The 21,796-nt window shown below is 32.9% G+C and overlaps 3 protein-coding genes across 6 annotated transcripts in view; 1 reads left to right on the top strand and 2 right to left on the bottom strand.

The window, feature by feature from the left end:
• Positions 1-2,013, bottom strand: part of LOC109535947 — an 8,853-nt gene extending 6,840 nt beyond the window's left edge. Inside the window, exon 1 of the mRNA XM_048670676.1 lies at positions 1,113-2,013. Within this exon, the coding sequence (XP_048526633.1) occupies positions 1,113-2,001 (889 nt within the window). The 5' untranslated portion in view covers positions 2,002-2,013. The remainder of the gene's footprint in view (positions 1-1,112) is intronic.
• A 481-nt stretch (positions 2,014-2,494) lies between these two features.
• On the top strand, positions 2,495-11,853 carry LOC109535950 (nucleoside diphosphate kinase homolog 5). 3 transcript variants are annotated; one of them, XM_048670683.1, is made up of 6 exons: positions 2,495-2,583; positions 5,491-5,599; positions 8,475-8,604; positions 9,026-9,307; positions 10,821-11,130; positions 11,580-11,853. In XM_048670683.1, the coding sequence occupies exons 3-6, from the start codon at positions 8,485-8,487 to the stop codon at positions 11,780-11,782; spliced, it is 915 nt and encodes a 304-aa protein (XP_048526640.1). In that variant the 5' UTR covers positions 2,495-2,583; positions 5,491-5,599; positions 8,475-8,484; the 3' UTR covers positions 11,783-11,853. The 3 variants fall into 3 exon arrangements, with proteins under 3 accessions (XP_048526640.1, XP_019757553.2, XP_048526642.1); XM_019901994.2 differs by lacking the exons at positions 2,495-2,583; positions 5,491-5,599 and having other exon boundaries at positions 8,157-8,604; positions 11,661-11,853; XM_048670685.1 differs by lacking the exons at positions 2,495-2,583; positions 5,491-5,599 and having other exon boundaries at positions 8,245-8,604; positions 11,567-11,615.
• LOC109535949 (prosaposin) lies at positions 11,794-20,879 on the bottom strand. 2 transcript variants are annotated; one of them, XM_019901992.2, is made up of 16 exons: positions 20,651-20,879; positions 17,227-17,299; positions 17,030-17,177; positions 16,825-16,978; positions 16,599-16,777; positions 16,348-16,544; positions 15,908-16,166; positions 15,717-15,827; positions 15,467-15,631; positions 15,130-15,408; positions 14,481-14,706; positions 14,189-14,316; positions 13,903-14,092; positions 13,679-13,821; positions 12,459-12,635; positions 11,794-12,308 (listed from the first exon to the last, which is right to left on the bottom strand). In XM_019901992.2, exons 1-16 carry the CDS (start codon positions 20,685-20,687, stop codon positions 12,117-12,119), a joined length of 2,658 nt encoding a protein of 885 aa, XP_019757551.2. In that variant the 5' UTR covers positions 20,688-20,879; the 3' UTR covers positions 11,794-12,116. The 2 variants fall into 2 exon arrangements, with proteins under 2 accessions (XP_019757551.2, XP_019757552.2); XM_019901993.2 differs by lacking the exons at positions 11,794-12,308; positions 12,459-12,635 and adding an exon at positions 12,863-13,310 and having other exon boundaries at positions 20,651-20,872.
• Positions 20,880-21,796: the final 917 nt, after the last annotated feature.

Below are 21,796 nucleotides of genomic sequence, written 5' to 3'. Positions count from 1 at the left end.
AAACATATCTACGCGTAGATCATGATGTTCTGTTAGAATCGCTGAAAACTGTTTTCCAAAATTCGCAGCGGGTAGTGTACAGCATCGATTTCTGTGGAACCCAGTAGCTGTCAAAACTTTCACATTTTTACGAATAACTCGGAAATCGTAAATTTTTCAGGTAAAACGTTTGACACAAACTTAACTTAAATTTTGACGACAAATCTGAAAATGAATGAAAAAAGGGGCGGTTCCATTTAAAAAACCAAAGTTGGTAACTACCACACGTTTATGATACACCCCGTATATTGGAAAGTAATTTTAAAATGTGGACCTTTTAAACATGAAAAACTTTCGTAGGACGTATTTTCTTGTAAAGTTCATATTTACTGAGATATCGCACTTTGACGCACTAATGAGCAACCCTGTATATTTCTGTTTTCTTGCCAATTAACAATGTTAGATATTAACTGCAAATATCGTGATACGAGGCATAAAATCATTGTCAATCAATCTCACAATTCGTTTTGAATAATCTGTTCTAATGAAGAAGTGACCGACATGGTCAAAGTATTTTTTGTGGGTTTTGCGAAGACAACTTGCGTGAAAACGTTCGCGTTTACGTGGCGCATATTTGCAGTTAATGTCCAGTTGCATTGTTTAGTGGCTAGAAAACAGACATATTTTTTTTTGTGCAAAAACTATGAATGCTACAAGATTTTATAAACAGCACAAAATTGTGAGTACATGATTAGTGCATCAAACTAAAAACAAATGAGTTGAATTCATCCTCCAACTAAAAAGTGTTGGTAGTTTTTGTACCACGACACTCAAGAATTCACCACTTGTCCAAAACGGCTGAAGTCGATTGTTTCATCAAAATATGAGTCTTACATAAGAACAAATTCACGGCGAGTTTGACTAAAATACATCGTATCATTCTCCCGATATTTAAAAAAAGACAATTTTTTTGAAGAACTTTGATCATCAATAGCAGAGGAACCAAACATTTTTTGTTAATAAAAGTTAGGTCAGATCGTCTTCTTTTGGTCCAAAGAATATCGCAGTACCCTTTTGATCATGTGCTTACGGGACACCCTTTATATTTATTAATTGTTTTGTAAATAACTTACCGTTCTTCTCCGTTTTAGCATCTGTTGCTAGATTAAAAGAAGTGACGACCGGAACAGCTTCTCCAGTCATACTCGGTTGGCCACATTCGCAAAGAATATCTACTGCGGTTTTCGCGGCATCGTCGCCTACAATTTCCTTTTCATAATGACTTGGACTAGCTGGCATAGTTTGACTAGGCAATTGCAGGATTTTGGCTCGTTTGTCGCCAATCTCAATTCTCAATAAAATCTCTCGTTCAAGTGTTGAAGCCGTTGGTGCCATAAACTCGCGGTGTATGTCTTCAATGAAATTGGTGCGCTGTTTTGACCAGCTGGAACTTGCTGCAAAAGTTTCATTTATCTTCATTCCTTCTACCACAGCTGCGTCTATGGAACTGTCCTCGAGTACGCATTCGATTGCTAAATCTTCAGCGCTGTTAACTAGGTCTTCTGCGTTATTTGAATTTTTACTGTGGCAGGCCTCTAAACTGTTCGAAGAATTTATCAGGAACTGATTAGACACGTCAATTATAGGTCTTTCTTCATCTGCTATGTAGGCTTGTTTCTGAGCTGTGTGTTTTATTGGTGCCATAGGATGGTCCAACGCAATTTCGCCCGCTCTAGCATTAGTGCACTGAACTGTTTCTTCGTAGGCCCCCTTCTCATTCGCTAAGTCTTTGTTTTCTTCTTCAACGTCCGAGTCATTATTTAGGGAATTGGAAGCTGGGGAACCTGCCCCTATTCCAGCACCATTTGCTGCTTCTTGCTCAAAGCACATTTCTACTGTTTCATTTAATATTTTTCGCAAGTTACTTTCACTCCCATTTTCTCCTGAAACTTTCTCATTAGTCGACTCTGATGCACAGGCATCATCATCAACAGAGTGCTGATTCTTGTTGCTGCCTGACATTTGTTATCTTAAGAAAATGGCTCGTTTTTTTTCTTCTACAAGAATTTACAGGTATGTCAGGCGGAATGGCACTTTGTAGCTGCATTGTCATCAGTCAAAATTATGTATTAAATTCCAGGTACATTTCCAATCACAAAATGCATTTTTCCATACATAATGTCACTTAGTTCACTTGCCTCCCAAAGAAATAATGCCGAGTTGCAAGATAAAGAAGTTCAAACAGTCGTCAAAGTATTTCCTTTTGTTCTGTCACCTGCGGCTCCTCGAGCCTCCGTAACTTCCGATAAAAAGTTCTGCACCGTTTTATCCCTGGAAGCATCCAGCGACAGTGCCAAGTTCTACAGCCTTCTCCAGTATTGTCCCTATCAAGATATCGAAGAAAACAGTGTACGTGTGATAAATTTGAAAAGAAAAACGAAATTACAGTGGGTTACGAGCAATCCATTTTCAGAACAAGCTCTGATAAAAACTTCTTTGGCCGATGATGATGGCGTAGCTGACATATGTAATGATTTACTGTTACGGTTGAGAACCGATAAAAAGATAAGTTTCAAGGATGCGGATACACAGACGGAGCTAATGGTAAGGCCTTATTTATTGGAAGAACCCAAAGTCGCTACTGTTTATCGTTCGGTTGAAGTGCAAGTTTCCTTTCTACACAGCTGTAGAAGCACTAGAAATTGAGTTAGACTTTTGTTCATTTTGTATAACTATTGTGATTAATAAATTTAGAAAAAGACTTTCTAGTAATGATTGTTGCGAAACATTCTCGATGTGCGAACGTTTGAGAAACAGTGAGTGAAGTTGAGTTTAATGCGAAATTGTGTATATTTTCCTGACTGTATTTCAACTTAATTCAAAAGAAATTCCTGGGTTCCAGTCAATTTTATTGTTTACCATTTAAAATGTCACAAAAACGTTTCGGTGTTTTTCTCCACTATCATCAGTTTAAAAGAAGATCTCTGTTAAATATACATTCTAAAATACAAATTACAAACACATTAAAAAGTATATTAAAATCGTTTGAATCTTTTGGGATTACAGGTGATGAGTCAGGACAATCATGTTCGGGAAAAGATTAGAATTTATTGCTTAGATATTTAAATTTTTAAACTAATAACGACTGTGAATGCATATTTTATTCAAACTGATGAAGATGGAGAAAAACACCGAAACGTTTTTGTGACATTTTAAATGGTAAACAATAAAATTGACTGGAACCCAGGAATTTCTTTTGAATTTAATGCGTTCAATATATGGTTGTGATGATAATAAAGGTGCTATTTTATGATGTATATTAACTGAAATTTAAAAAAATAATAGCGGTATTAAAGGTGTAAGACCCCTCCGACTGTTAAAGTAGTTTCTGGTTTAGTTGTTGCTTATTAAGATATTAATAACACTGTTGTTCGACAGCGATTGTGCGATTTATTGAAGAATGTTTTCGGATTGCAAAAACTAGAAATGCTTCATTCTGCTGTGATCATGTTGTTTTAACAAGGGTTTCGTAATTTTGTGCTCGCAAAATGATAGGGGATTAAACACTGAAACATAAAATAGTTTCAAAAGGCAACAGAAAACCACATTTTCCGTTAGCAAAGTGAGTGTCTGGCTGAATTAGCTTTTAATTCAAGAAATCGAACATCTCTTAATCCTCTCAATGAATCGGCTTTCCACATTTCAGCTAAATAAACTCCCCAACGTTACACGTTACACGGGTAAATTTGGAGCAATTTAGGAACTGGATAAATATGATTGCTACAAGCGAATTGACTTCTTTTTAAACTGTTATTATTTAATGCAATTATTTTTCAGTTAGTGTGTGATTTTGCCAAACAATAGTGCTGCATATAAAATTTCAGGGTGGCAAATGAAACAATGCAAAATTGGTGAAAGTTCCACATGCTCTTAGTTGGACAAGAAAACGTTTGTTTCCATTTGAACGGCCTATACATTAAGATAGGGCTAATATATCTATAAAAAAACTTTGGGAATTTTTAGCCCATATTTTTTATTTTTAGATTAGTGCTAAAAAAATCAACTTGTTCGTTTTGCAGTGATGATTTTTTCTTTTGAACCGATGAGCAAAATCTAGGGCTCATGTTGAAGCTAAAACTTCACAGTCGATTTGAGAAAATAATTTAATATACAGGGTTGCATGAATCAACGAAATATTTAAAAATAAAATTCACTTTAGTTGAAAGCCTGCTAGAATCACAATATCGAGGATATTTCTAAGTTGAGTCATTTTTAGGCAACCCTGTAGCGATATACGCAATTCGATAATTGCCGTCTTAGATTGTCTATGAAGTTTCAGCTTCAACATGAGCTCAAGATCGTGAAAATCGGACAACGAGCTGAAAAGTTGAGGCCACCCTGTAGCTATTGGGTTTGTATTTGAACTTTTGGTGTTGAGATGAGAAGTTTGTAGAAAGTTCGCAACTTTTCATTTGCCACCCTTATTTTTCAACAAAATTTATCTGAAACGCTTATTGTTTATCAAAACATTGACGAATAAAAAATTAATTGGGTTAGTTAAGGCTTCAAACAGAAACCAAATCGCTAAACGAACCCAATTAGAATTGATCTATATTTCCAAACTTAGGGAAAATTTGGCTGTATAACGTTCATTTCATCGACCAATTTATAACATAAATTTTAATATATAAAGACAAAAATTTATATAGCTTTCTCACTTGTAGGTTTATATTGCAGGGCTCACCTATATTTATATATTTTTTCTTTAAAGCATGTACAAAAATAATCCTTTGGTATATGGACATTTTATTATCGAGTATTCTGTATAAAAGCTGAATGCTTCTTTTTAGGCGCTGCATAGAGTAAAGTTAGCGACGATTTTAAAATATGTTAAACAAGTTTTGGATTTTTTTACGGGTGTTTCGCTAGCTCTAGTGGCATGCATCTTCAGAGATGGTTGCTTAATAGCACACACTACTATATTTACATTGATATGTTCAGTTTAGTTACGCAATCAGCTCTGAACATGCATATGCGACTGGTGCTGGCGACACCTCAAAGTATTCAATTTTACGAAGGTCTCAAATGCGAAAAATCTGGCCATTCTCATTTTATTGGTTAGGCTAGTTCGTGTTTTCAAGTTTAAACAAAGAATCCCAAAAAAAATAATCAATATAATTGTTGTTGTATCAACATAATATAATGTTTCTAGAAGTACAGACTTAGAACCCGTTATAACCCTGCTATACTTGGCGCACATTGAAAAACATGTACTTTTGATAAATATATTTTTGAAAAAAAATTGGTTGCAGTTGCATTGTTTATGCTGGTTTTCTTGTTTGATTTTTTAAAGATTTAGATATGCCTATTTTTAATTACTCTTCCGCCAGTCAACAATTGGATTTGATTTGATTAAAAAACAAATATATTATTTAATAGTAAATAACAATTATTATTATTCCTTTGTATAATAACAATTATTATTTATTCGTAATTTATTTTAATTTCCAGAAAACTCCTTCATGTAGGCAACGACGAACTGAAAATGTTGGCAATGTAAACTCACCAGATTCAAATCAGTGAATCATATTTGAAAATTTAAATAATCTTAAACAGAAATGTAAGTAACAATTAAATTGAAAAATTAATAAATGACAAAATTCATGAGTGAGAGCTGGACAGTTTCTAGCTTATACCAAAAATCAATGATTTTTGGTATAAGCGTTTTTGACTATAACGGTTTTTCCCAAAAAGCTTTTACGAATGTATATTACATACATTTCGGTATCCTTAAAATCATCAACAGATTGTTCCATTTTCATTTGCATCGGATTTAAAATTAAAACAAATAACAGAAACGAAATGAAAACGTGCCTGTAAAAGAATGAAATAAAACTAAAATAAATTGCTAAACACCAACAAGATTTAATGAGTGAAAATCTGAAAGGATTATAAGAATATAGCAGTTGAGCAAGTAGGAAACTATTGAAAACTAACCAGTTTCAAGGTTGATAATATTCATTCTCAAGTCTCTCTCGGACCTATTAGTTCTCAGATAAATGTTAACATTAAATACCAATAAAATCTGTATTTTATATATGCGCGACACTGAATGTTTTCAAATTTTCCGACTGAATCATGTACCTTTATACCGCTTTTGCTGTAGTTCTGCTCCATGATTAAAATCCATATGGTTGACTGCTTAGCCTTTTCACACCGTTAAAAAATGCATTTTTAATCACTTGGTCACTAGCACAAACATGCACCATTTTTGACATCAACACGAAACGCAGAGCCGAAAGTTCATTAAGCAAACAGAAAAAATAACGTACGCGTCACGGTTTGTCGGAATGCGTGTATTGTTGGAAATACGCGTCCACAATGAAACAAAACCGAAACAGAAACGATGGAAGGCTACAAAATGTAGTCACAAATTAGAGATCCGCTATCATCCATGCGAAGAAATAAACCACATGGAACACCACCGTTTTTAGCAAGAGAAATCATTATAAATCAAATTGCATTACAATTTTTCTAACGGGCATGTGATGCAATATGGCATTTTTATGCACTTTATTGTTGTACTCTTTATGTATGTATGTATGTAATATCAATCATTCATTTTGAATAATAATGCAGAACAAAGTCAATGCGCAAAATTGGCTACAGGATATAGTTTGAGCTTAGGCTAGTCGTTCCATCGGTAAATGCACAAATTTAACGGAATAACATTGTTTAAAAGTTATTTATCAATTACCCAAAGACATTAATCTGAGCAATTACCTAACCATAACTTTAACCTTACTCTTTAACTTGAAATGGGAAAATCGGATGGRAACAAGCTTTATTAATTTAAGCGCCCAATACCAAAGCGGCGGCCAAAAGCTATATTTATATTATAATATTTTTGGTTAAAAGGTGTGTAGTGTTCAGAAATTTCGCTTTGAGAAGAACATGTTTGAAAATATTTAATTTGAGAATTTGTTTCATATTTTGACTAAGAGTGTCTAATAAAATGCTTTACTTATAAATATATTATATATATAAATACAAAATTTTCTTAATGTGCTCAAAAGATATCGCATACAGCACACAAATTTACCAAAATGTGTTATATGATGAAATTTTAGTGAAGCGTCTTAAATTCTTATTTAAAATTTAGGTTAAATTTTCGGTTTATTTGACGAATTGTTGAAATATTTAACGAAAGTGTGTTAATTGTCGAAAAGCAAATTTAACGAAACGAGTTGTTGAGATGAATATTGATGATAAACTTCATTATAGATATGTTTAGATAAGTTCTATATGGTTGATACGGATTTAGGTGTTTACGTTTTTGAACGTTTAGAACAACGTGAAAGTGAAAAAAAATCAGTTTATCACCCAAAAACTTGCAAATATTGAAAAATGTATTAGAACATTAATAAAACTAGACACCATTTTGTTCCGTTTTTTGCGTCTAAAAGAATTTGTTATCTAATTTACAATGAATTTCAATCGTTCGATTGGAAAGGTCTAGATTATTTTATTAGATTATGTTTTTTTGGAGAATTGAATTTTATTAATTATTTTATTTAATTTGCTTATTTATTACTTGCGTATTTTGCTTCTAAAATTTTTCTATATAAATAAAAATAAGAATAAAATTCTAAAAACGCACATATTTCCATAATTGGAAGGGTTTTCTACCTCTGCTTCCCAATGTGTGTTTTTTTGTGGATAAGGTGAATTTTATTAAAAAATAATTTTCAAAGCCGCCACTATTAGAAAGTTCATGCACTTCAAAGTCATTCACCACTCTCAGCTAACAACCAAAAATATTGAAAAAGAACATGTTTCAGTATTTTTAAAGTAGTTAGCTATTTTTTTTATTTTTCTGCCAAAGAATTCAAACAATACATAAACATACATCTTCGGTTCCTCTACAATTTGTACTGTTTTTTATTTAGAACATCTGTTTTGCTTGATTGAACAAAACTCAATCACAAATTTAATGGAGTTACAATTTTTGGTTCTGAAATAAAGTATTACATATTTATAAAATCATATGTGAACAGAAAATTCGTGATTCTGAAAATACAAGCAAATTTTCAAATTCTATCTTATGGTAAATTCCGAGTGTTTTTCTTAAAAATATTGCATACAATGTCAGTTTTTGAGAGAAAAGAACAAAAGTAAAACAGTTTTTGCCCATTTTCTTGAGTGAAAAGCCATACTTATCCCGGAATTGGAAAAAGAGCACATTGATGCCAACGGAAATTTTTTAAAAATTTCTAAAACACGCGCGCAATTCAACAAAAATGCAGAATTCACGTCTAGAATACTCTCACTGTATATAGGCATTTATTTCATATCATCCTACAGTTTTCATAATTTTGTATAACTTTATATTCTTAGTTTCAATTAATTACCTTCGTACTTGAACTAACACGTGAAAATTCAGTTTTGACACAAAAATAGTTTGACTTTAAGTAAGGGACAATATTAATTTTCAGCATTTAAACCATGCATTTCCAAATAACATCAAAAGATGATTTTGGCTTTTTAACAGAAAGTTCAATAAATTCCACCGCCTATGCAAGCAATCCTAGCACTCACAGAAGCACAGCCCGCGGTTCAAGTGCCGTAAGTTTATGTGTTTTCCAAAATTTGCAAAAAATCCCATATCTTAGTTGAATTAATTATTTACTATCTATTTATTCTATTATTAAAGTTGGCTTTTTGAATTTTTCGTTTCTAATATTTAAAACATCAAGACATTATATTAGATTGCAAAAATTAGGACAACTTTGGCATCGTTCAACCGACTTTAATTAAATAAAATACGTAGAACATTTATCGCTTTCTGGCCCAATCAAGCGAATCTTGCTTCAAATTTGAATATTGCGATAATTAATTAACATTCCTGCTTAAATATGAATAAATAAAATGAATTGTTTCAGATAAACCATTATCGATCATTTTATTTTTTACATGCCACTTTTTTTGCACATTTCCGTTCCTTTCAATAAAAAAGCTGGAAAATCATGCAAATAAGAATTTTTAGGTAACAGATCGCTTAGACACTATCCATTATCTGTCCCCTGCAAGTACTGTAGCTCATACGGAATATGAAGGAGATTTAGACTATCAGCAATTTTATGTCAGTCCTCTATATCACGATGTACCTTACAAAGCTGGACTTGGCAGTACAACTACCTCCTCAAGCTCTATATCTTGCGATGATAGTACCTTGCAAAGAACTGTGGCCATGATCAAACCTGAGGCACTTTGCTATACCGATGTAGTGTTAAGAGCTATCGGTAAAGCCGGATTAAAAATTGTTCATGTAAGTATCAGAAGCTGAATAAAAAAATGAATTCGATGAACTTTCTGGAGAAGTTTGATTCAACCATTTGCAGCCAGTGATTAAAGTTCTAATTACCAGCAGAAATGCGGAAAAAGGAAAGTTAATAACCAACAATTAAGTAACGCCAAGAACAATATACCCACTGTTTCTTACCGTTTGAAATTTTGACATATAATTATTAAATTTACTTTCACAGTTAAGAATTAATTACTTTTCCAGTTAATTTTATGACGTTATGGTTTTATATTACACCAGATTTCTATATTGAGCCGGATATAATTGCATCCGAAACATTCTTATTAAAATTAGTATTATTACACCAGTATGGAATGTTTGTTTAAAATCGTTGCTCTTTATGAACGTACGTGGTAAATGCAAATTACGTAATAATTGTTTTTAAGCAAAATTATAAATATAAAAGGTGTGAAGTAGTGAAAACGTATGTAGTTATAAGCCATTTAATGAGCTGGTAAAGAGATCTCAGTATTTTTCTGAGGCTTATCAAGAGCTACTTTAGATTATAAAGCCCATTTTCCGATGGTTTGCTCTAACTAAACACAGGACATTCATTTAATGACTTTTTTTATGTAAATTTGATTGAAATTCAAGAGCGAAAAAATAAATCAACACGAATAATTTTGATGAAATTGATACTAGATTCAGTTTATTTCTTGAATATTAAAAAGAACGTCCTAAATTTTACCACTGCTCAGACCGAATGCACAAGACTTGTTCAATTGCTCTTGTATCGGTCAAGAAATTATCTCCTAATCTTGAATTTACAAGTGCTTTTAAACTGAGCGTGTATTTTTTCATGCTCAGAAGAAGCTATAAAATATACAGGTTCGCCCATTAATGAAAGCGATGCAAATCGAGCAAGGGAAATTATTTAAAATGTTTTCATAATCCAAGAATGGCCGGTATGAGACGCAAATTTTAATTTTTCGTAACAAAAATTAACATTTTTTCCAAGAAATCATCCTGCTATTGTATCGATGCCAAAATAGAATTTCACGGGCAAAATGTTTCTAGCAATAAGACTGGGAATAGCTAAAAATTTTAAATTACAATTTTTACAAATGTTCAAGTTTGCATTCGACTATATCAGCGTTTAACGATATACATATGTATATCTTTTTCAACTGCTCCCACTTTTATTCATATAATAAGCTTTCTAAGACATTTATAAACAAGCGTTTTGAGAAATATAGATATTTGATTACTTTAAAATCAATTTCTCTTGTCCCCTTGAGATTTAGCTCATAATCATACTTTCTTAAAACCATAAATTAATATATCTTTTTAAACGTAAACTGTAACTGTAAATTAGCATCCAGTATGTTAAAGTCAAACTTTCCCCGTGGATTTCATGAACAAACCGTTAACACGCATTGAAATTGAAAATGTATTTGACTGTTCTAGGAACACTTACGAAGGAATATTCTTTGGCAAATTTTATTTGAGATTATTAATTCTATAATTTTCTTTCTAGCAACGAACGGTCCACCTTACTCCTGAACAAGTATCAGAAATATACGAAAAATACTATGGGACACCCGCGTTTCCACATATGGTGGTTACTGTGAGTGTTTCTCCGATTTTAGTGTTGGCTTTGCAAGCCGTTAACGCAGTGGAGAAATGGAAAGCCATGGTGGGACCAATGGGGACTCTACGCGAAGAATGGTTTTTTCCATACAGTGTTAGGACCAGGTTTGGTCCGCAGGGAGATTTTCTCAACACTTTGCATGCATCTGAGGGATTGAATGATGCCCGAAAGGAGAGCAGATATTTATTTCCAAGAGGTATTTATCAGTCTTTGGAATTTTAATGTTTTTGATTTACTTTGGGGTAAGGTCATCTTTACTGCCGGAGCATCTGAGCCTCATGTAGATCTAGTAATAAACATAGCTTTTTTCTTCTGGTCTTTCTGGCTAATTTTTGTTCTACCGTCAACGTACGTACGTACAACGTACAATTTTACCGGGATTTTTTTCTAGATTTTTCTGGATACTGTAAACTAGTTTTTGGCACCCTTTTTTCGCGAATCCATCTTAATTCCCATTCGCCGGGAAATTCTCGCACTTACCATGCGCTCACAACTCAGGTGAATGAAAGAGGAATCTACTTTAAGCTAACTAACCATAACTATTAAGACGACCCAAGAATTCTTCTCTCAGTTAGCTTTGTTGTAATGCTTTGGCTAACAATCAGTATCAATCCGTAATAAAACATTTTCAGTTTTTTAATGTAGATATTCAAGAACCTTTGCCAGTTGAAAGTGATAAAGTAAAAGATTACGTTACAACCTTCCTAAGACCCACTTTGCTTCAAGGACTGACAGAGATTGTACGAACGAAGCCGATAGATCCAGTGATATCCTTGGCAGAATGGTTGCTACTCCATAATCCCTATCAACCACAAATGCCAGAAATGATTGCAATGGCTCCGACTTAAAATATTTTCCAACATGTTAAAGATTTTTTATAATCTAATTTTATTCGTCAATTATATACATTATACATCAATACCATGTGTAGAACATGCACTTTGAAATTGAAAATGATGACGGGATCTTTGAAGAAAAACTTATCTAATTTGAGACAGTTATTTATGAAAAATGCCAGCATGAGAGGTATCTCAGCTTTAAACTTATATTTAAATGCGAGCAAATAATATTATATTAACATAATACCGCTTGGGATTAAAATTATATTCTGTCATTATAATTTTTTTCTTTAAAATACACTTGTAATGTGTATGAACTTACTTGCTATCTTGGTAATATCACTCATAGTATATGTAGATGGCCGGCAGTTGTCGGATTGCCTGTACAAAGTGATATCAAACTACATATTTTGCCGCTTTTTGTACCAGCAAGAATTAAATTTACAAATTGATCAAAGTGTTTGTTTACAATGTCCCTACATTTATGTGAATGCACCTTCTTGCATACCTGGCGCAGTGCTTTTTGGATGGCATCCTGAAATTAGAATTTCTTTTCTATAGTTAATCAAATATGAACTATGTAAGCTGATTGATGCATTTTCTTTATGGAAATACATTTAATTTTAAAGAATAATCAAGCGTAATTGAACATATTAAATATGCGGTTGATTCTAATTAGCTTTACCTTTGTTTTGTTATTCTTAATGAGTTCCCTAACTCCTTTAACGATAGCTTTGCATATCACGCAATCTGCTATTTCGGGTTGGAAAGCCAACGCAACTTGAAGACTTGCCAGGTCTGATAGTATAAGATAGGCCGCTTCGTATTCCAATTCGCCATTTTTAAAGAACGTTGTAAAGCACTGAAAATTGGTAAACATTATTACTGTTAGTTATTTAGCCACATGTGAGCACAACAATTAATAAGCGCACAGCTTTAAGAGTGAGCTCGGAACGTTTTACTTACTTACCGAATAGGTAAGTAGGCCGATAAGCTTTCAGAATGTAAAAAGCAGACATACAGGAAAATCTACCGTACAATACTAGCAAAGCACAGGTAAGTTAGGGGTGCATAGACAAACAACATAAGTCATTTCGAGATTTATTTCGAAGCTAAATTACAGTAAAGTTAAATGTACAAAATAATAATTTTATCACAGTTAACCTAAAAGTAAAAGCAGTTTAAAAACCGCCACTTAAGATTTAAATTATCAATTGTTAACTGTTTAAAACGGTTAGATTATAATCAAATAACAAAAAATACCGGTGCATATTAATAAGCTAAAATTGATATGCCATATATATAATATTTGTAGCCCGCTACACATCCCTCGTTACAGATTCAAACCTCATTTTTAGATCATTAATAATTCTTAGTAGGTATTTATAATATATAAAATATATTCTACAAATTAGTTGATAATCACATGCCCATTAGAGCTGCAATAATCTAGTGAAGTACAAGCATTTAGTGCCGTTTCGCCATCGGAAAGCAAATTCCTTAATTCATTTCCTTTCTCTGCAATTATTACTTCACACTGTAAAGAAGAATACGCCGTTTAAGCCAAACATATAACAAGCTATGTTTCACTATAGCGAACATTTTAGTTTAAAGAAATTTTAACCCCCAAAAGCTATACCCTTAACATACATGTATGCCCAAAAAAATCAACGAGTTACTTGGTTTTACCAGATTCAAAATGCAAATCAAGAAACAGAATATCGGAATTAAATCAATTTTTGATAAATAAGAATCAAAGAATTGCTTTAAACATAATATTTTTAAAGCTTCTTTTTTAATAAGCCCTAGAACGTCATTCACAAGATGGCAATTCCCTAAACTCTGCGTTAGAAAGCTTAGCAATTTTATGATAATTTCTAATTAAATTAGAATGTAAAAACTTACCGATTTCTTCATGTCTGATGATGGCATACCGCGGCAAGTTTTTGAAAATATATTCTCCATAGTTCTGGCAACTTTTGGATTTTGCAGAACTTGATTCATGACTTGGGCTGTAGACTTGCAGCCGCTGCATTTGGATACTTCATCTGTAACGAAAGAAAGTTATTTAGATATGTTAATTTAAAATGCATTTTATTTAGTGAAAACGCAGTTGAAACACAACTTACCTCTAATGAAATCTAGGGCATGTTTCGGTTTGCAAAATTTCATGTAGGTACAAATCTCCTTGGGGTCTAGAGCTTCTTCTAGTAAGATAATAACCATATCCGCATATTGGGAAACAAACTTGTTGCAAGAATCTTTCACTGTTCCAGGTAATGCTTTGCAGATGTCATGAACAATTTCTTTAATATCAGCCTACAAAAGTAAGATATGATAATTTTCGGACATATTTCCCCTACCATTTAGGTATGTATAATTAAAAGTTCCATGGAAATTTCGTCTGGCTCTTACCTGTACTGTCTGGTCCTTTAACTTATCATCGACTTCCTTCATAACAAATTCGCACAAAATGCATGACTCAGTGCCATACATTTCAACTTGGTGTCCCTCAACAGTGTCGTCGAAAATTGCATTCGTTTCTAAAAGCACATTTTTTAAATAATGTCCACACAGAGTTACATTCGAACAACGATTTGCATTTTGCATCAGACAAGATTATTGTCGCGTTGTTATTCGTTAATATTTAATTAGATTTTTTATTTTCATATCAAATCGAGAAGTGCTTGTGTTTACTGAAACTCACCAGTATCTCCTCTAAATTCCTCATGTGGATCTTTGCTGATAATGAAATCGGCTGGGGATTTATCCGTACATAATTTCAAATAGACGCAGACTTCCTCAGGCTTAAAGTCGGCCATAAGCATTTCGATTAGCTCATCGGTGTAAGTATTTACAAAGTCTGTGCATTCTGGTTTTAAATTGCCAGGCAAATGATTGCAAACCTTTTCCAAGCTTTCTTTGATTTCATCCTGTAAAAAAAAACATTTAATTCTCAATGAATTTAGCAAACGTTTGAAAAATCGGCTCTTTAATTCGTCTTGGATTTCAATTAATTGACAATAGAAATGCAATTATAATTAAAATAAGAACACTTTTCCCATAAAAAATAAATTATTATTGCCGAGACTGGAATAGTTGGAAGAAAAGACGCTTTTCAAAATCTTCAGGAACACCGGAATTTTACTTTCTGGAATTTCTTTCTTTTTTCATTGCGTCCATACCGTGGCCGTCGTTTTCTCCTCTTAATCTATGAAGAATATAATAATTAAAAATAATTTTAAATGCTTAATAGCAACCCGTTCTCTTCAACTATAGACGAATTATAAATGTATCAAACTTTATTTATTTGTCAAATTTTATTCTAAAAAAATTGAATTACAGATAATTCATACCTTGGTAGCTTTACCCTTGATCATTGATTCCAACTTAGTGACAGTCAATAAGCACAAAGGACATTTTTCAGATGACTGGGCAGTCATGAAGATGTCGACGTCCTTGCTTTCATCCTTTGGACAGGCTTTCAGCAGTGGACATATTTGAGATGGATCGATTTCCTGCGCGAGAATGGCAACCATCGCTGGTTCGTAAGTGTTCACAAATTCAACACAAGTTTCATTCACTGATCTCGGCAGTTTTGAGCAGGCCTTATCAATAACTTTTTTGACATCACTCTAAAATTTAAAAAAAATACATATAAAGAATATAAAACTATAACAAAGCAACACTTACTTCAACTGTTGGATCGGTAATTTCATTTTGTAAATAGTGCAGGAAATATTGGCAAAATATGCAAAACTGTTGGTTGTATACTTGTTGGTGAGGGGGTACGAGCAAATCGATTGGAAGTTGCATGTCGACTGCTGATAAAATTGCTTCCTGTTTAGGTTTGATCACCTGTAAATAGATTCTATATGAAATTCCATATCCATATTAATTTTCAAGCAAACATCCAGTTCACATAAAACATAATAATCCTTACCTTGACGACAAGATCATCATTCGGAATGGTAACAGGTTTAGCCTCTTGATTTAGTTTAACAGCTTTTGGAACATTTTCTACTGGCAGCAGCGGAGCAATGAAAAGAGTTTGCTGAAAACATATTAAAAAAATGATATCCGTTGGCATATGCTTCACTCAACATTAAAAATAAACAATTATTGTCTACCTACTTTTTCATTTGATGGGCAGATTCCAATAGCAGTGCAAGCAGTGGTGGAGTTCAATTCAGTGACCACATACTGATAGATCATGTCATAATATTGGTCAACAATGCTAAGACATTCTGTGCTAAACGATTTCTTTGCTTGTTTGCAAAGGCCTTCTAAGACAAGTTTAAACTCAGCTTCGGTAGTATTGGCAATCAAAACTTCCCTTAAATGTGTAACTAATTGTTCGCATAACTCGCAGGGCAAATCATCTTGTTCATTCCTGGAAAGATATTTTTATAAAATGATACAAACTAAAGTGCGCTAGGCACAATTCGCAGAAATGCCAAGTTTGCTAGATAACAGTGTTATCAGGAAATTAATAGAAATTGTGCTTCGATTTATAATAGGAATATTTTATAGATGTGGTGTTTGGCATTGCAATTGCCTTAGTGTGTACTTACTTAACAGGAACATATCCAATTTTAGACATTGGGGTAATTTCAACATGGTGCTTGTGGAAATTTGTGTAACATTCTCCTGATAGCAAACAGAAGTCGTTCGAATTAAAGTTCTGCTTGAGGAATGAATATAAATCTTCAAAGTTCGTAATTACTTGATTGCTGCACGCATCAGAGAAACTGCTGAATTCTCCGCACACCTATAAACGATCTGCTAGTGCTCTGGCTAAAGAATTATATCTCACTTCGCATACTTGCAATATTTGCTTCAAGAAGTCATTTTTTTCCATGGCGTTAAACTTGTTAACGACAATATCCATTACAGTATTGCAATTCTCGCAGCGACTGTTCTTCGGTTCAAGTTCGGCAGGTTTTTTTGAAAGCTCTTGCGCTTCTTCTAACATCTGGGTAATTCGTCCATTGTTGCACAAACCTAAATTAAAACTTCAAATGTGTTTTTCTGCCATTCCCATGACTTACCTGCAACGGCGCAAACTGTTTGAGGATTCATTTCCGAAGCTAAAGTATCAATCAAATCAGGAATGTAATTATCCGCTATCTTGTCGCATTCCACTACTATGGGTTTAACGCGCAATAGTGCACAAGATCCCTCAAACACCTCTTTGATTAGCTCCTAAAAAGTCCAACAAAAAATAAAATCATATAAATTTTATATAAATTTTACTTGAGTTTCATTGCTCTCCAACTGATCTCTGGCTTCTTTGACCATTTCTTTGCAGGTATCGCAGATACTTGTAGTATCTTCGGGATATGTTTTGTGGATCCAGACCGTCTGAATACAGTGCTTTGTAGCATGACAATCCCCGGCATTGCTGATTAAAAATAACAGTAGTTTATGAACGAATAAATCGATTTACTTACGTTAAGTTCTGACACCAATATGATGGACCGTAAGTGCACCTTTTCTCACCGAGAAGATGGGCCGATGAAGTAGCTGCAAATAAGAAAATATGTACAGTAGAAAAATTTGAAGAATTGCCATTCATGCCAAATATTTAAAATTACATACCTACATCTATAAAATAGTTCAGTAGATTATTGACTTCGCTTTTTAGTTTCATTCATACACTTTATCTTCATTCGCATTACAAAATTTTATGGTGGTTAAAAATGCTGTAATTTTAGCGCGTCTATTCATGGGGAAGGTCAAATTTCATGCATTCTCTGTATATTTTTATTGATGCTCAAGGGCTAAAACGTAGGATTTTTGCTTAAAACGCCAAACCAGAATAAATATATCGGTGGAAGGTCAGGCCCTCAAAGCAATTCGGATCAGCTGCCAGAAAATATTGCGCAGCACTTCCTGTTGTGTGCCGTTAAAAATGACGAAACGTAATCCTGATTGTTGTATTTAGTTAAACTGTTTAAGAATTGCGTTTGATGAAGGAATTATGAATCAGTGCTTTTGATAGATTGTATCCAAAAGTATTCGCATAATACAAACGACATTTTCAAATTGAGATTAGCTGGCTATATTAGTGTACCTTGTTTAATATTTTTCGATTAAATCATCAAGTGAGCAGTTTTGTTAAAAGAAAAAAAGAGCGATTTAAAAAAAACTTGAGCGGATCATACAAAACGGGCGGGGTTCCAGTTTTGTAATATTTAAGAAAACTACCATTCTCTGTCCATATAAAATTACACTCTTAAACTGTTGTATATCGCTAAGGTAAAGATCACTCTATATATGGATTTATTAGTATAAAACATTGACTGAAAAATGTTAAAACTCGATAAGGTTGTGTTTAAGCAACATTATACGATTTAAATGCGGTACCGTAACAGGTGCTAATTTCAAAGGCTAACCACGACCGGGAATCAATGTTACACATAAATTGTGTTTTGACAATAATTTCGTGTCAAATTGAAAGCTTTACTTTATGCACCTACATTATAAATACATATTTGATGTTATTTAAACAACAGTCATGTAAGTAAGCTTTGAAAAATCCCTTTCGGAGATTAGGCAATCTTGGGAAAAAATATTTATACTTTAATAAACAATACTTGGTCACACATCGCATGGACAGATAAGGAAATTATTGCAAAATGACGGCGATAACGGGGTAAAATTATTTTCAATTTAAATTAACGAGGTTGAGGTTTTTTTAAAGATAAATAAGAAATCAGTCGCCTAGAAGTGATAATACTTAAAACCCAGTCATATTCTTATCAAACAGACGGCAATAATTGGGCGAATGATTCCCTGGAATTTTCTAGGTATTATTTCCTCCATCAATATTGAGACAAAGAACAGTTCTGTCTTCTACTCAGCAGACTTGATTTTTTAAGTTTGATTAATAGATAGATGTATTCACTTGTACGCGCTAGTTTTAACCTCAAGAGCTTTCTACCACTTTTCAGGTCATCATTAGGGAACAATCCTTAAAACTTACTAAAATACTTTAAAGGGAGAATATTACAAGCCCAATTTCAAAACAAAAGAACAATCCAGAACTACCTACCTTCTGAAGCCGTACAGGTTCAAATATAATGAAGCAAGAAAATACTGTTTATTACATTAAGTAAATATCGAACATACAATTACACAATTAAATTACTGTCTTATTTCTAAAATAACCCTTAGCTTGACTACGTGATAAGAGGTGCCGACAGGACAAACATATTATTTATGGCTGTTTGAAACTATCCGTACTCGAATGGTGTTTATGTTATTCAGAGTTTCTTAATTAAGAGCCCTTTCATGGATGAGAAAGCAAATGTGTCGTAAATAAAGTAGTTGTGGGTATTTATGGCTGTTAGAATGACCGTGGATGATTATTGGGAATGCACAAAAAATAAGGTTTCAAGATAGCAAAGACCTAAAATAATGTAATGTTTACCAATTATGAATTTATATAAGTTTTAAATATGATGATAGCGGTGTTGTCATACAAATACATAGCCGAAACGTTATGAGATAAACGATATACAAATTTTTGATTCACACTTTGACTGAAGCCCAGGAAGGAAAGGAATATAATAACAATTACACGCAGTTAGGAAAATCAATCAAAATAATGCAAATAGGTACAATGCATAGCTTGTTTAAATGGAAAGGCACTTAATTGTGTTTTATGCATATTAACAGTCGGTGAATGTTCCATAAAAAGGAAAAGCGCTATAAAAATTGAAGACAGAAGATTTTAAATTGTTTAAACAGTACTTTAAACATTATTCATTTTGACGAAAATTAAACAAGCGCCCTCATTCTGCAGACTTCTGAAAAATAAACAAAATACTTTTTACGGCAAACTTCAAGTGGCTGTTATTTCTCAAACCAGGAACCTAAAAGAAAAGACGAAACGCGTCGCTTAATTGATTTCAAAGAAAAAAAGCCCAATTTTTGCATTTATTTCCAAACACACTGTTATGTACAAGAATTGAGTGAACAGTAAATAACGCAAATACATTTTGCTCCAATTAAAACAAAGCTTTGAAATAAGTTATTTTGATAATAATACGCAGCAGCTTTTATCATCTTTATGGTGTACGAAAAGATAAAGTTCGCTACTCGGACTGGATGGCGTGGTTGAAAGAAGAATGTTATTATCAGGCTTGTTTTAATTGTTAAACTGTGTACAATAATTTTTTGAAATTTGCAAATGACGAATCTGTCGATCGAAACATAAGTAAAATACTTTGAATTATACTGTGGGGTTGTTAGTAAAAGGAGGCAATGGACAATCAAGATATACGAAGAGATTTGAAAAGTAAAGTTAAATGAGCTTTACTTTCTATATCTCTTAACTATAATCTGAGATTATTGAGGCCATTTAAATATAGGATAAAAATTGTCCACATTGACTTGCAAGTAAGTACCTAATTAGTATTTGCTTCTATAATACTTTAGCCAATTAAGAACCTCAGCTAACTTAAGCACCAGCTAATCACTGAGCTCTTCACAATTAATTCGTTGATTACAAACAAATGGGCTAAAATACAGATATTTTGCTAAACTATGACTTCTGTTTAAACACCAAAAAAAGGCACGATAAAACTAGGAAAATCGTCGGTAAATAACAAATTAGTCACTTAATATTTAGCAATTAAACCGTGAATGAACTTTGCGATTTCCAATATTCCATTCCCCCAAAACAAAAGAGTCCAGGGGCTGTTATTATTCTCATAGCAAGCACAGAAATAGTTGGCAGTGTGAAACAATTTTCCATCGGGAACCGAACATAATTACTTTGTGATAAATATACGCGATATTTTCCATGCAACAACAATTATGACGAAAGTGAAATGAAAATAGATTTTGTAGACAAAGCAAAAAGCTCACCAGCAACTGCTATCAGGGTGAAGATAAAAATCTTCATGTTGCCCGATTATTCTTCGCCAACCTTAAGAAGACTGAACTTGTTGAGCACTGAAAATAAACTAAATTATTTGATATAAACCGAACAGCTTAACGCAAACAACTCGATTAACTGGAATGAAATCTGGACTTTTGTTCGTTTCGTACAAAAACAATAAACATCAACACCTAGCAACTGACATATGACGGAATGCAATGTTGTCGCGTTGCCAACCGCTTATTCAAATTTTATATTAGAGATGAGCTAAAGCGTGATTTTAAAATCACTGTTATAACTGTGAATGTGACTTTTTTTAATTGTGAATTTAACCTATGAATAAGATTTCACTTATGGTTGCCGTATTCGTGATATAGCAGCGTCATAAGATTATGGGCAATTGTGCGTTACTTGCAGACATTTAAATTTTTTAGAATTCATATTTTAAATAAATAAACTTATTTAGGTATACAACCAATAATAATTTATTCTTAAAGTACAAATGATTTTAAGGACACTAAAAAATAACAGCGTCTGCAACTAGCAACAGGCTACACATTTTCTAAACCTAGGTACTCTAAAAGTTCAAAAAACATTCGTTAAACATTAAACAGAAAATTAAAATAGCCTCAAAAAACTATTGTTTTACACAGAGCGAATAGCGTATGTAGCTCTTAATTCTTTGTGAGCAAGGCAGTTGATTTTAATTTTTGATCTGAAAAAAAAACTATTTGAGTGAAAATAGGTACAAACATATTACTTCGCTGCTCTTCGCGAACATTTTCAGAATTTATTAATATGGTAGGATGTTGCATTCCATGTGCCGTTTCAGATTCGACATACTTACATTGTTTTATAAGATAATTTGCTTTGCAGAAATTGCATTTTGCAAAATTATCAACTAATGCAGAAAAGAAATTCGTCAAAAAAATAATTTTCCGTCCTTAGCACAATGCATAATAAACAATTTTAATTCGAAAAAATGAACAAAACAGAAATACATCTTACAATTGTAGGAGTTGTTGGCACTACACGCAACTCCCAATAACAGCGTTAGCAGTGAAAATATAAGTCGCTCTTTAATATCACGTTTGGGTCAATCGCTTTTTAAATCACAATTTATTTTTTGTTTG

This window comes from Dendroctonus ponderosae, unplaced genomic scaffold, assembly GCF_020466585.1.
Source record: "Dendroctonus ponderosae isolate FM_Combo_2020 unplaced genomic scaffold, Dpon_F_20191213v2 Dpon_F_20191213_1, whole genome shotgun sequence".
In the NCBI taxonomy this organism is placed as follows: Eukaryota; Metazoa; Arthropoda; class Insecta; order Coleoptera; family Curculionidae; genus Dendroctonus; species Dendroctonus ponderosae.
This window is presented reverse-complemented; position numbering and strand designations above follow the sequence as displayed.